Raw genomic sequence first — 15498 nt, 5'->3', positions numbered from 1 at the left:
GTTATAACAATATATTCAAATGAAGATAATGTAATGTATGAACAATAATTTGCATTTTGTTCAATGCTGCTCAAATTTCTATAATCAAGACACCTTCATAATCCGTGTAATACATAGAAATTGATAAAAATACCATTAGAACAAATTAATCAACCCTAAAAAAGTTTTGTTTTTTCAGAAGTATAGAAAAACCAGTATGCTTCCATCATCTCTCTTCTCCTTGTGAGCAAATGAAATTTCCCTCCCTTTGTTGTCAAGCATGGAAAATTAAACTTGACCAAGATGAAACTTGTGACCTCCTTCGTAAACCTAATCACATACAACTCACAAATACCAAATGATATGATGATATATATATATATATTCAATATTGTAAAGTCAGTTGACTTCGTAATATAAGTAAACTATCAACCCTAGTGAAGTGAAATGTTATGACAATTCAATGAATTCGTGAGTAAACTAGTGTTGTTCATATTATTAGAGAGAGAGATCTGTAACTGAACTTGCTCGAAGTAATTATTCAGAGATATCTGCGATCATACCTAAGTTCTTGTAGAAGGAGACGAGAGATGAAGACGTTTGACTCTGATACCGATGGTCCGTTTGGTTGCCCAGAAATAGGAGGAAAATGAACATAAATAGGACGTTAATTTGGTTCGACAAAAAAGGAAAAGGAGAGAGATTTCAATTAAATTCCCAATAATTTTGAATTAAATTATATATCAAGATAAATAAAATTTGAAACAAAGTTCTAAAATTAGTTTCAAACTCTTAGAAAGCTAGGGTTTCGCATAATATTAACATAAATCCCCAATTAAAGCATGAAATCTAACAAAAACAAAGCAATATTGATGGAATTTACCTGCAAGTGGATAGACTGATTAATGAACTCAACAGTTTGGTTTGGATTTCTCTTTGAATTACAATCAAAACTTTGGATTGAAAATGGAAACGAAGCCCTCAAATTGAAGATTTTTCACATGGACTGAGTGAAAGTAATGCGAGCAGTTGATTGAGAATGGAGCCAGAGTAAGTTCATGACCTAGAGCGAGAGTAAGGATTTACCAGATAGGAAAGAGGTGAGAATAATGAAAATGAAAAAGAATATAAGAAAAATTATTTGTGGGAGTGAAAAGCAGTGCGATGACACGTGCGGCAATTTTTTTTTTTTTTTTTTTACTTCTCACAGCATTTTTTATAAAGTGCTGTTAATTTTTTATTTTTTTTTTAACTACATTTTTTAATACTTGTTGCTAGACCCATCTTTTCTTGTAGTGATGTGTATATGTTAGACGACAATATCGGGTGTCATTGGCAAATTTATAATATGAAATGTTATTAAACTTGAGTTTTTTTAAAACATCGTTATCTAAGCAAGGGCGGAGCTAGGATTCTAAAGTGGAAAGGGCTAAAGATAAAAAAAATTAAAAAATGAACACAAAAATTCTTATGACAAATATATGTTATATATATTCAAAAAAAAAAAAAAAAAAAAAAAAAAAAAAAAAAAAAAAACATATATAACATTCTCTTAAGTAACCTACTGAAGATGAACCTAAGTTATTGAAAATGAACCATCCGATCTTTAAGATAGTCAAATTCATTAACTACTGAATGTATATCAATATCTTTAGCAAGTTCTCTTTCAATGTTGAGAATCATGCAATCTGCAAGAAATTCAACGGCCATCTTGTTGCAAAGTTTAGTTTTGACACGCTTCATTGCCGAAAAAGCTCGTTCTGTTGTTGCTGTAGAAACAGGAAAAGTCAATATGAGACTGAGGAGGCCCAGGACGACATGGGCCGGATCTGACTTGCAAGCACGACATCCGGTCCGTACAGCTGGGTTGGCCCATAAAAAGACACTGCCATATGGGCCGAACGCGAATAAGCCCATCAAAGGTGGCCAGGACTTATGGAAGAACAGGCCCAGATCCAGCAATCCGTCAATATTTGTAAATATCTTGTAAATATCTATAAATAAGGGAAGGAATGAAAAGAAGAGGAGGATCTTTTGGTTGAAGTGTAAGAATTCTAGAGAGAGAAAGAGGGAATGAATTTCTTGCATCTTCAATTGGCGCCGTCTGTGGGAATCGCATGGAAGTTTGGTTGATCAATGAGGAATATCGAGTGGATTCAGACCAATTCGGTTGATCGAGACTCGATCTTTGGGATTTGGATCCAGATCTGAGCGATTGTGACCTACTCTGGAGGAATTACAATTCTTGAAGCTTTGGCAGAAGTGGCTTCAGATCTACGCAACAACGAGTTGTTCGATTGTGGCGGGATCTGACGGATTTAGAGTTCAGACAATTCAGATCTCGTAAACGGTGAGCATAATTCGGAGAATTCGAAACCAGATCTGAAAAATTCCCACTCACGAAGCTCGGATCTACTCGCGAACTTGAGATTAATGCCTTTACTCCGTTCAGGAATAATGATAGGTGAAAGCTCCAATCCGATGGAGGCTGTCCAGCAAACAAAGCTTGAGGAGTTGATGAACTTGATTGAGGCTCTCAAAAAAGAGAATGCAGAATTGAAAGCTGGAATGCAACATCGGCAAATACCTGCGGTTTCGCATCCACTTCCGGTCGGTGAAGGAGGTGTTCAATCTAATATCGCGCGTCAAGGCGAACAGGACGAGAACAATCAGTCAGCTCACCACCGTGATGAAAGGATGATGGACAATTTGCCGCCAAATGTTCGTCGAGTTGAGGATCACGAAGGATCGACTCACGTTGATCCGCGACATGAGCAGATTAGACGGAATGAAGCCATAACCTTCGATCCGCATCGGGAAAGGTTCGACCGAGAGGAAGTGATAGAGGTTGATCGCCGTCGAGTAGCGTCGCCTTGGCAAAGAGAGTTCATAGAGGAACGGTCGTTCGATCCGTCTTACCGGCCCTCCATGGCTACTATCACTCATCGCGGTTCGGAGGGCAGAACCGTAACTCACAGAGCTACCGCTGGACTCCAGAGAGAGAATGAAGCTCTCCGATCCGCAGCTCGGACGGTTGATTCACCATTCACCGACGAGATCTTGAATGCCCCGCATCCAAGGAAGTTTGCTATGCCAGTCTTTATTCTGTTTGACGGAACAACCGATCCGATCGATCATGTGTACCATATCCAGTTGAAAATGGCCCTGAATATGGAAAACGACTCTTTAATGTGCAAATGTTTCCCTACAAGCCTGGCCGGACCGGCGCTCAGCTGGTTCAAAAACTTGCCTAGGAGCTCCATTGGTAGCTTCAGAAACCTGTGCGATCGGTTCATAAGCCAGTACTATGGGAACAAGCGCCCGCCGAAGGACATCTCGAGCCTATTCACGATGAGGCAGCACAAAGATGAACGTCTCCAGGCTTTTCTTACCAGGTTTAATCTCACTAAGAGTATGGTGATCGAATGCCACCCTTCTACAGCAGTTCAAGCCTTCAAGTTAGCCATGACACGTGGAACTCCGTTTCACACCAGTCTGGTAGTGAACACGCCGACTACTATGGATGAACTCAATGAAAGAGCCGATGGCTTTGTGCGCCTAGAAGAAGAGGAGGCAGCTAATGCTCGGACAGCGTCGCTCGTGTCGACCGAGGAAAAGTCCAAGGCAAAGATCAGGCAGAAGCAGGCTCAGCCGCAACGTCAGACCTATTGGAAGGCAGAAAAAAGGTCCAGGGAGGAAGAGCTGATTACTCCGCTGAAGGTCACTCTGGCGAGGCTGTATCAGGAGAACAAAGATAAGTTTCATCCACCACTGCCAATTAGGCAACCCCTCGAACAGAGGGATCAAACCAAACATTGTGCTTTCCATTCCGATTTCGGTCATCAGACTAACGAATGCAGGAACCTGAGGAGGCAGGTGGAGATGTTGATAGCTAGAGGGGAGTTCGCGAGTTATGTTCAAGGCTCGGCGATAGAGCAGAATTGACCGGTGGAACAAATAAAAAGGAGTCATAAACAAAGCTCCCACAATTCACAACCAGTTCGTATAATCAATGCTATCCATGGTCGACCCGAGCCTAGTGAAGAGTCAGATGAGCTACTCCGGGCGCGCCTGCGGCAGGCGCAGATGAAGAAAAGGGTCAGCAGTGTGAATACTCTACACCAGCAGAGCCCGTCGATGCAGATAAAGTTCGACTGGACAGACCTGCAGCGTGTTCAACTGCCCCATGAAGACCCGTTGGTAGTCAGTTTAACAGTGGCGGACTGCTTGGTGCGCAGAGTTCTGATCGATCCTGGGAGCAGTGCGAATGTCATGCCGAGGGACACATTTGATAGGCTCGAGATTAAACCAGAGAGGCTCAAGCCCACTGGAAATCCCTTGTTAGGGTTCGATGGGAAGAGGGTGGAGCCCGTCGGGATGGTGGAAGTGGAAGTTCAAGCTGCAGAACGAGCTCTTATGGAAACTTTTGTGGTTGTAGAAATTCACCCCTCGTATAATCTCCTGATGGGAAGAGGATGGATTCACAGAGTCCAAGGTGTACCCTCAACTCTACATCAGGTCATGAGGTGCCTCGGACCCGATGGAGATAAAGTGATAGACATTCGGGGGGATCAGGTCGCAGCCAAAGAGTGTTATTCCGTCACACTAAAGCATGCTGGGAAAGGGAAGGCGCCCGTCCGTTCGGCAAGCCCCAGATAGCAATTACAGGAACCTCCGCCCGAGCAGAACAGGGTGGAGGAGTCAGTCGACTTGACCGGGGAGCCCCTTCTGGATGTGCAGATCGATCAGTCCAGGCCAGAACGAACTACCAGAGTAGGTATAAGACTGACCAGAGAAGAGCAGCAAGAGCTAGTGGATTTCTTGTCCCACAATGCCGACGTATTTGCATGGAGTCACCTAGACATGCCTGGAATTAGTCCCTCCGTATCCTGTCATTCCCTGAATGTCAATCCCAATTTCAAACCAGTGAAACAGAAGCAGCGAAGATTTGCTCCAGAACGTAATCAAATCATAACGGAAGAAGTCGATAGGCTGCTTGATGCGGGATTTATCAGAGAAGTGCACTACCCTGATTGGTTGTCCAACGTCGTTGTCGTGCGGAAGAAGAATGGGAAATGGCGAGTATGCATTGATTTCACCAATTTGAACAAAGCCTGTCCGAAGGACAGCTTCCCGCTGCCTAAGATTGATCAAATGGTGGATGCCACCACCGGGTATGAGCGTTTAACCTTTCTGGACGCTTATTCAGGTTATAATCAGATCCCTATGGACCCCGCAGATGAAGAAAAAACTTCTTTTGTCACCGAGCGAGGAACGTACTGCTACAAAGTTATGCCTTTCGGACTAAAGAATGCGGGAGCAACTTATCAAAGACTTGTTAGCAAAATTTTTAAGAATCAAATGGGAAAGATTGTGGAAGCCTATATTGATGATATGGTGGTAAAGAGTAGGAAGAAGGATGATCATCTGAAGCATCTGCAAGATGTATTTGATGTACTGACGCGATATGGGATAAGGCTCAATCCAACCAAGTGCTCGTTCGGTGTGAGTTCCGGACAGTTTCTGGGACACGTGGTCAACCGCAGAGGCATCGAAGTTAGCCCCGCTCAAGCAGAGGCTTTGATTAAGAATGCCGAGCCAAAGACGATCAGAGAGGTGCAAGCCCTCACAGGACGAATAACTGCATTAAGTCGATTTATTTCAAAATTGTCAGATCACTGCAAACCGTTCTTTGACACGATTCGGAGCCATGGAAGGCAGGTCTGGGGGGATGAGCAACGACAAGCATTGACTCATTTGAAGGAATATATGCAGAATCCACCAGTCCTGTCAGCCTCAGATCCGGAAGAAAAGTTATTTCTATATCTTGGAGTATCTGGTGTCGCGACGAGTGCCGTTCTGATTCGTTGCAAGGAAGGGGTGCAATACCCGGTATTTTATGTAAGCAAAACAATGACAGAGGCAGAAAAAAGATACTCAAAGGCCGAACGGGTGGTACTTGCACTTGTAAATGCAAAAAGAAAGTTGAGGCATTATTTCGAATCCCACCCCATAGCTGTTCTAACAACTTTCCCAATCAGAACGCTTATGCACAAGCCAGAGCTCTCGGGCAGAATGACAAAGTGGGCCATAGAGTTGAGTTCATTTGACATAACGTATGAGCCGAGAACAACTGTTAAAGGGCAAGCGGCGGCCGATTTCCTGCTAGAATGTGATGCCGAGGATACGGAAGAAGACCTTAGATGCGGCTCTTGGAAACTTTTTGTGGATGGCTCCTCTAACCAGATGGGGGCTGGAATTGGGATCAAACTGCAAACCCCAGAGGGTACTTACTTGAGTCAAGCACTCAGACTTGAGTTCCGAGCCACCAATAATGAAGCGGAATACGAGGCGTTGCTAAATTTATTAAAGTTGGCCAGAGAGCTACAGATCAAAAGTTTGACTGTGTATAGTGACTCGCAGCTGATTGTTCGGCAGGTAAATGGTGAGTACGCGACCAAGGATGACACGATGGGGGCATATCGTTCTGCCGTTCTGCATAAAGCCAAGGACTTTGCAAAGATTGAATTCATACAGTTGCCGAGGGAACAGAATGCAGATGCGGACCGGTTAGCATGTAGTGCTTCGAGTTGCGGTGAAACATTGGCGAGGGTGATTCCAGTAGGAATACTGACCCAGCCATCTATTTTCGAAGAACCCTGGGACTCTGACCCTTGGTAAGTCAACGTCATACCATATGAACCGAGTTGGATTGACCCCATCATTACCTATATTCGAGATGGCGTTTTGCCTATGCAGAGGGATGAAGCTAGGAGACTCAAAAAGAATGCTGCAAAGTACGCCATCGTGCGTAACCAGCTATACAGAAGGTCCTACTCTGGCCCATACTTGAAGTGTGTCACCCCCGCGGAGTCGCAGCAGGTATTGCGAGCTATTCATGAGGGTGTGTGTGGCAATCATTCTGGGGGGCGATCGTGAGCGCATAAAGCAATGACACAAGGGTATTTCTGGCCAAACATGTCAAGAGATGCGGAGGAGTTCTCTCGAAGGTGCGATAAATGCCAACGATATGGACCATTGATCCACCAACCACCTGAGGAATTGCACGTAATGGCCTCGCCATGGCCTTTCGTGCAATGGGGGATGGATGTGGTCGGTCCTCTGCCAACTGCAAGAGCTCAGAACAAGTATGTGTTACTGGCCACGGATTACTTCACTAAATGGGTGGAAGCAGAACCATATCCTAGCGTGACTCAGACTCATGTGAGACGATTTATTTGGAACAATATTATCTGCCGTTTCGGTGTTCCCAGATCAATAGTCATGGACAATGGCACAAACCTCGACAGCAGGCAAGTAAGAAAGTTGCTGGAGGAGTATGGAATCAACCAGAAGTTGGCTGTAGTAAGTCATCCTCAGGCCAACGGACAAGCAGAAATCACAAACAGAACCATTTTCGCCTGCATTAAGAAGAAGCTGGAAGATCATAAAGGGAAGTGGTTGGATGAACTCCCGAACGTTCTATGGGCTTACAGAACCACCCCAAGGCGGCCAACTGGGGAGAGCCCGTTTGCAATGGCGTATGGTACCGAGGCAGTTATACCGGTTGAGCATTTAGTCCCCACTATCAGAAGCTTAGCATGGAGTCGAGATCAGAACGACAAGGTGTTAAGATTGAACCTCGATATGATAGACGAAAGGAGGGACACAGCGGCTATAAAGTTAGCATCGTATCAGCAAGTATTGGCGAATAGTCACAACAAAAGAGTAAAACACAGGGATTTTGCCCCTGGCGATCTGGTTCTGAAAAGAAAGGTGGGGATGGTCAAAAAAATGATGCCACCCTGGGAAGGCCCATACAGAATTGCAGAAGTCATAGGCAAGGGGGCATATACGTTGGAAACCATGGCGGGAGGGTTAGTCAGCAAGCCCTGGAACGCCACGTCTCTGAAGAGGTACTACCAATAAAAGCTAAGTTTCGGCTTTAATTGGATGTTGTTTGTTGTCAATCAAATACGTATGAATGTGCAAGTTACTGAAATTTACAAAAAAAAATAACTTTCTTTTCCAACGGCCTACTAAAAAATGAAAAGCCAAGTGGCAAGTGGCATTCTAGCCGAGCGCCAGGCACTTAAGCAAGATAAGTGGCAGCTGGCACTATAAGCCGAACGCTAGACACTTGCTAAAAATTTAAAGCCAAGTGGCAAGTGGCATTCTAGCCGAGCGCCAGGCACTTAAGCAAGATAAGTGGCAGCTGGCACTATAAGCCGAACGCCAGACACTTGCTAAAAATTTAAAGCCAAGTGGCAAGTGGCATTTTAGCCGAGCGCCAGGTACTTAAGCAAGATAAGTGGCAGCTGGCACTATAAGCCGAACGCCAGACACTTGCTAAAAATTTAAAGCCAAGTGGCAAGTGGCATTCTAGCCGAGCGCCAGGCACTTAAGCAAGATAAGTGGCAGCTGGCACTATAAGCCGAACGCCAGACACTTGCTAAAAATTTAAAGCCAAGTGGCAAGTGGCATTCTAGCCGAGCGCCAGGCACTTAAGCAAGATAAGTGGCAGCTGGCACCATAAGCCGAACGCCAGACACTTGCTAAAAATTTTTAAGCCAAGTGGCAAGTGGCATTCTAGCCGAGCGCCAGGCACTTAAGCAAGATAAGTGGCAGCTGGCACCATAAGCCGAACGCCAGACACTTGCTAAAAATTTAAAGCCAAGTGGCAAGTGGCATTCTAGCCGAGCGCCAGGCACTTAAGCAAGATAAGTGGCAGCTGGCACCATAAGCCAAACGCCAAACACTTGCTAAAAATTTAAAGCCAAGTGGCAAGTGGCATTCTAGCCGAGCGCCAGGCACTTGCCATAAACAAACACACGGCAAAGCTAATATAAAAGAAAAGAGAGAAAAGATATATATGTATTGAAAATAGGTTGAACAGAGCACAACACAAAGGGAAAAATAGTTCTGTCATTTCATTGATATTAAGCATTGAGTTTACAAAAAGTGAGATGTCCATCGTTACAAAAAGATATGGAATGGAAGAGTCCAAAGGAGCCCTAGCTAGACGCCTCAGTACCAACAGCATCCTGGTTGTGCCGACCCGCCTCCTCGGCCCCATCAGCCGTCTCACCTTCACGAGGTGGGGAATCAAGATGAATGACTGAATCGTTCGGCTGGGGCTCAGCGTCAGCAGTGGCTATGGAAGGTACCACAGTTGACGATTGAGGAGCGGTCAGAGGCAGAGCGGTAGGAGGAGCTGTGATGATCCTTGAGGAAGCAATGTCCTGGCACTCATCGAATATGCGCTTCGCTTCGGTGGGTTCTGGGTCGACATAGACCCCCAGAGGTTCGATCCCTAGATCCTTGTCGACCTCATCTGGAGTGGAACTGGTCTGTCCCTCATCCGGAACTCGGTCGGCGAAACCTTCCCGGAATCCTTGAGCATATCTAAGAGCACCGACCCTTGAGAACCGAGCGTAAAGAGCCAGCATCCCACCGCTCACTCTGCTGATCGCATCAATCAGAGCGGTACGCTCGTCCAGAGCTCTTTTCTCAAAAGCCATCCGAGCAGACTGTTCATCAGCCAGAAGGCGCTGGAGTTCTGCCTTTTTGTCTCTGATTGAGTCACGCTCAGTCTGCCAGACGCTCTTTTCAAGCTGGAGGGCATCCTTCTCATCCTGAAGAGAGTCATTCTCCTTCTTCAGGACATCTCTCTCTTGTTCAGTTTTTTCAAGCTGAGCCAGTACCTCGGTATTCTTCATGGCGAGAAGGTCGTTTTCTTTATTAGCCACCTCCAGGCTATCAGAAAACTTACGAGCCCTGGCGTTCCCCATCTCCACCTGCTTCTGCATAGCCATCATTCCGAACAATGTCTGCATAGGTGTACATTAAGAACGGTTAAGCCAATAGTCAGGTCGGGCGAAGGCAAGACCAAATAATATGAGAGAATTCATGAGTTGGAAAATAAAAGTCACCTCCATAGCAGATTGGGGAAAGCGGCTGAACACATCCTTCTGGGATAGGCCCTTTGCCTCCTCAAGGTCTTTCGGAGTCCACATGCTCCTATAGTACGCCATGGCGGTCTGGCCATCCTTCAGCATGGTCTAGTTCGGTTTCACGAACGTCCCATCCGTTCGGGTGTACCGAGGGGCCCATGGCGGTAAGGTGGGGATAGAGAGGGGCCTGAAGCAGAAGCGGAGCCACCAGCTGCAGTAGGCCCAGAGGGAGCAGGAGCTCTGATCGCACGGTGCAAGAGAGCACCCGGCCCGGAGACCCGGGTCCTTCTTATGAGAGGCTCCTCCTCAGGATCGACCTCACTGTCAGGATGAGGCCTTTTGCCTCGTTCTTTGTCCCGAACGCCCCCCGCAGCAGCAGGAGCTGTGGTAGTTTGGGGAGACGCGCTCTGGTTGGCAGCAGGGGTGCTGACAACAGAGTTAATAGCCACTGTGCTCGGGATAGTGTCAGAGATGGTGGCTGAGGAAGAGGCTGATGCTGGAGAGGAGGTCGCCCCAGCAGCAGGAGTGGCTGGAGGAGTATTTTTCTTCCTGCCAAAAGAAGGAATCTGAAGCCTGCTCATGTTGTAGCCGAGTGATGAGAGCGCTAAGAGGTTGTCTGAAGTGAGGAGATCTGAGCAGGAAGGAATATCGTTCAAAACGTATTTCTTCAAGTAATTACTCCTATCCCTGCAAACACTGTAGCTCAAGTCATCACAAGGTATTCCTAAGGAACGGCATAAGAAAGTACAAAAACGGGGAACGCATGTTTCGCAGGGGTAATCATGTTTATGAGATTTGAATTTCTTATAGGAGGAGACAGAACAGACACCAAAGGCGCTCGGGATTGGGTAACCCTCTGCAGCCGGCGAAGACCAAGCCCCACTAATGCCCACGATGCTATCCCTCCAACCCTTTTCAGATTTTATTGTGTCCGTACATATGGACATCTTCTTGAACGGGTAGAGGTGGTAGAAGGGTTCGTTAGTACGGATCTTACTGACCTTATAGCACAGAAGAAGGTCTATGAGGTCAAGGTCCAGATTTCGGTCACGCATCAACAGGAGCATAACGGATATGATTCTAAAGAAGTTGGGGTTGACCTGCAGGGGGGATATCCCCAATCTATTGAAGACATAACTAAAGAAAGGGTGCAGAGGGAACCTAACAACATTCAATTGAAGGTTCGTGAATAAGACTTCGCCGGGCAGGAGGCCGGCATCGGTCATAATGTTAACATCCTGAGGGCAAACCCTAACTTCGATGTTGTCAGGAAGTCTAAGTCTCATACGAAGAACATCCAGATCTACAACCATGGTGGAAGTGCTTGAAGGATCTAAAAGGGGGTAAATAGAAGCCTGCCGAAAGTAAAAAGGAACAAAACTAACCTCAGAGGACTGCAAGATCGCTGGAAGAATGACTCTTGAAGGATTTCACCAGAAAAAGCTTAGCACTGTTCTAGAAAGAGAGAGATTTGACTGATGATGGAGACGGTAAAAGGACGTGAAGTGGTATTCTAGAGCTTTATAAAGGCGAGGGGGGCCCGAGGGCCGAAGCGTCGGGAAGGCGAGAAATTCCTCGAGCCCCGGAACATTGATTCTGGATCTGACCGTCCGTTCCCCCACGTGGTTTTCTCGAGCCGTCAACGTCATGATGAGACGCCATCAATAATTACCCCCTTATTAAATAAGGGGCAATTATGGGGGCAGTTGAGGAGGCCCAGGACGACATGGGCCGGATCTGACTTGCAAGCACGACATCCGGTCCGTACAGCTGGGTCGGCCCATAAAAAGACACTGCCATATGGGCCGAACGCGAATAAGCCCATCAAAGGTGGCCAGGACTTATGGAGGAACAGGCCCAGATCCAGCAATCCGTCAATATTTGTAAATATCTTTTAAATATCTTTTAAATATCTATAAATAAGGGAAGGAATGAAAAGAAGAGGAGAATCTTTTGGTTGAAGTGTAAGAATTCTAGAGAGAGAAAGAGGGAATGAATTTCTTGCATCTTCAGAGACGAATCAATCTATCAATCAGATAATAAGTTTCTCTCTTTCTTGTTTCAGCTAGCATTTTGTATAAATCAGAAATGGTGGACAAATTCTGAAAACTCGGATGATGGAATACATCAATCGTATAATGCTCCAACTAGCTTCTCAAAGCACGCATCTCATCTTGAAAATCCTTAGGATAAAATTTCCCTGTAAGATCGCAAATACCATCAACTTTAAATGATTTATAAGTATCTTTAGGATCCAAAGTTGTGCCAAGAATAAGGAGTTCCATTGTACTTTCAGAGAATCTCTGATTTAACTCCATCAATTGAAAATCTATAGCAGCATTGAAAATATCAACTTGATAGTGATGATTAAATGTAATACTATCGTTTTGTTGACAAGAACGACCTGTACCCACCGTATAAGAAGCACTCATATCAGGTACTACAATGTCATGCTCTTTACAAAATGATTCCACATTTTGAAAGAAAGTATGCCACCCATTTTCTCTCAAATTTTGAAGGAGTGCATTCGTACTTGAAACAAGGTTCATAGCATTTACAATGTCTTGAGTTTTTCGTTGCAATGCTTGACAAAGTATATCAGTAATTCCCATCATCTCACGCAACAAATGCAAGATAAATACAAATTCAAATGATAGCATTGCAAGATAAACACCTTTTGCTTCCCCACGTATAGAATTAGTTAGTCCATTCTTTGAAAGATTTTCAATAATTGTACGAGATGGACCAAATAAGTCTATCAAGCTACTAACAGAACCAAAATGAGAGCTCCATCGAGTGGCACCTGCTCGTTGCAAAGTCTTTAGCTCCTTTACTACTCTGAAGTTCACAAGTAGCCAACTTATTAGGGGATAAAATCACTTGACTTGATTGTAACTCACTATGACGCTTAGGAGAAGCACTGACAAGATTGACAATAGAATTCAACTTGGAAAAGAATAGCCATATATCTTGCACATCTTTGGATGCAGCAACTAATGCTAGTTGTAGTTGGTGAGCAAAATAGTGTACATAATATGCATATGGACATTCTTTAAGAAACAACGCTTGTAATCCATTCCATGCCCCACGTATATTGCTCGCTCCATCATACTCTTGGCCTCGCATGTTATCAATTTAGAGATCATAAAGAGCAAGGACATCTGATATTTCTTTTTTAAGAGTTAAGGCAGTGGTGTCTTTAATGCCTACAACTCCAAAAAAGCTTTCTCTAAGCAAACCATTCTTATCAAAAAATCTCAATACAATGGCCATTTGCTCTGTATTAGATAAATCTTGTGCTTCATCAACCAAAATACAAAAATTTGCATCCCCAACTTCTTCATGAATCTTACGTTTCACCCTATTGCCAAGAATATGTAAAACCTCTTTTTGAACCATTGGCGAGAGGTAATTTGCATTTTTTGGTGCATTCTTTAAGATAACTTCAGCAACTTTGTCATTTAACTTTGCTGAATGCTTTATAAATTCAATAAAGTTGCCACGATTCAAAGATTCAACGGATTCATCATGACCTCTAAATGCACATGTTTGGAATGCAAGCCACCGAACACTTTCAATTGTTGTCTTAAGGCGTAATCGATTCTTTTCTACCACATCTCTAGATGATACATTCAACACTCTGTCAATATGTTGTAAAGGATTCATTAAAGCATCTGAAGCTTTTATGGCACACAAGTGAAATGAATTAGGACCTCCCATATATTGCAAAAGAGCATACCTAGATCCATCATTAACCCTTCTCCAACTATTAAACCCCTCGACAGTAAAAGCAGGACGGGATGGTGGATTAGTTTCAAAGAGAAAACATGGCAAACAATATACTTTATTTTTCCTAGGAGAATGCTCAATCCAAGTGAATTTTTTATACTAACTACTTTGAAATCGACGAGATTGAGTTCTATCTTGAGTGGAAGGAAACACAGGGAGTTTTGGTTGATAAGGTCCCCTTAAGATATAATTTCGTCGAAGCTCATCACGTTCATTAACGGGGTGTTTCCATATTTGAAGACGCAAACCAGGATCTTGTATAAAAGACATATCATCAACCTCTGTTTGCTCAACTCTTGGAAATTTTGAAGGAGGCTCTTGTTGCTGCTCATTAGAGTCTGTAGTCTCGGGACGGGTACTCGTACTCGTAGAAGCTGTCCCAATTTTCGATTTATCATCTTTACGTTTATAAAACGAAAACAAAATTTTCATCTTGAGGGTGGAAAATTCCTACCGTGTAGTGCTTCAACAAACAAAAATAAAGGGCACACCTAATGGCCTATCACCTATAGAGCTGGAGCAGGAAAAAGAAAAAAAAAAAAAAAAAAATTATTGAGGTCTGTGTCTTGTCAAAGAAATGAAAAACTTTTATTGAAATTTATTTCAACTCACTTTAACTCACACACATAGAAAACAAACAAATGTATGCAAATATATCATACTTTTATATTATTTTCTTATAATTTGTTTCTGATTCACATAAGTTCATAACTCATGTTTTTTATTGTTGGGTTGTGTTTCTGTTTAATACCACCATCAATAAACATTCACCTTATGAGTTATGGCTTTGTGATCTTCTATAATCATCTATGTGTTTGGGTGCACCAAACAGGGCTTTGAAATTGGAACATAAGATCATGCTAATTGCTACAGCCAATAGACATTTGGTTTGAAATTAGAACATAAGATCATGATTCATGCTACAGCCAATAGACAAAGTAGATATGTGTTCGGGTGCACCAAACAGGGCTCATGTATAAACTAATAAAAGCCTAAGTTTCAATTCTCCCAAAAAAATAAAAAAATCCCAAATTTAAAGTAACTGAAACAGTGAAACCCTAGATTAAAGTATGCAAATCTCTAAATATATATTTATTAATAAATATCTATTTTTATATTTGAAAGATAGATTTAATATGCACAATTTGTCAATTTCATATACAAATTCATATATATATATATATATATAATCTAAATTTGAGCACTTACAACTTACAAGATCATGGCCCATATTTTCCATTCTAATCCGAGTCTTCAAGTAATCAAGTCTTCAATCTTCTGGTGACTCTGGTCCAATTCCGAAGCTCAAGTGGCTGGGTGATTAATGGGATTTAATCATTTAGTGTTTCAGTCTTCTATATTCAAACCCTAGTGGCCTTGTATAGTTGTATCATGTATGATTTGTATGTATCAGTGAACTCATTCGTGGAGCAGTAGAAGTATGCGTTGAAGTCTTGAATAGTTAGGTCGATAAAGGCTAGTTCCTAGTGGGCTGGGCCATGGATTGGGAAAGTTGGACTGGGCTATAGCTGATAGGTAATAGTACTAGAAATTTTTTTTTTTTTTTTTTTTTTTTGGACCTGGGCTGTAGCCCAGGTTAGCCCACAGGTGGCTCCGCCCATGTGTCTAAGTAGACTGATAGATTATGAACTCTGTTATTTTTTTTCATATTATTTTTAAATATTTAAGAACCATATTGCCAGTATAAGTTTAATGCATCATGTGTAGAAAACGTGCATATATGCTAGGTGAGAATACCGAGTGTCGTTGGCAATGA

General features: G+C 43.4%; 1 protein-coding gene across 1 annotated transcript; it reads right to left on the bottom strand.

Annotated features, from left to right (window-relative positions):
* Positions 1-12079: 12079 nt before the first annotated feature.
* Positions 12080-13058, bottom strand: LOC132295898 (uncharacterized). Its single transcript, XM_059794161.1, has 2 exons — positions 12833-13058; positions 12080-12735 (listed from the first exon to the last, which is right to left on the bottom strand). The coding sequence occupies exons 1-2, from the start codon at positions 13056-13058 to the stop codon at positions 12080-12082; spliced, it is 882 nt and encodes a 293-aa protein (XP_059650144.1).
* Positions 13059-15498: the final 2440 nt, after the last annotated feature.

Source organism: Cornus florida, unplaced genomic scaffold (genome assembly GCF_030987335.1).
Source record: "Cornus florida cultivar Cherokee Brave unplaced genomic scaffold, ASM3098733v1 CherokeeBrave_3.0.0_Hap2_Chr02, whole genome shotgun sequence".
Classification (NCBI taxonomy): Eukaryota; Viridiplantae; Streptophyta; class Magnoliopsida; order Cornales; family Cornaceae; genus Cornus; species Cornus florida.
The sequence above is the reverse complement of the archived record's forward strand: the minus strand, read 5'-3'. Positions and strand labels throughout refer to the sequence as shown.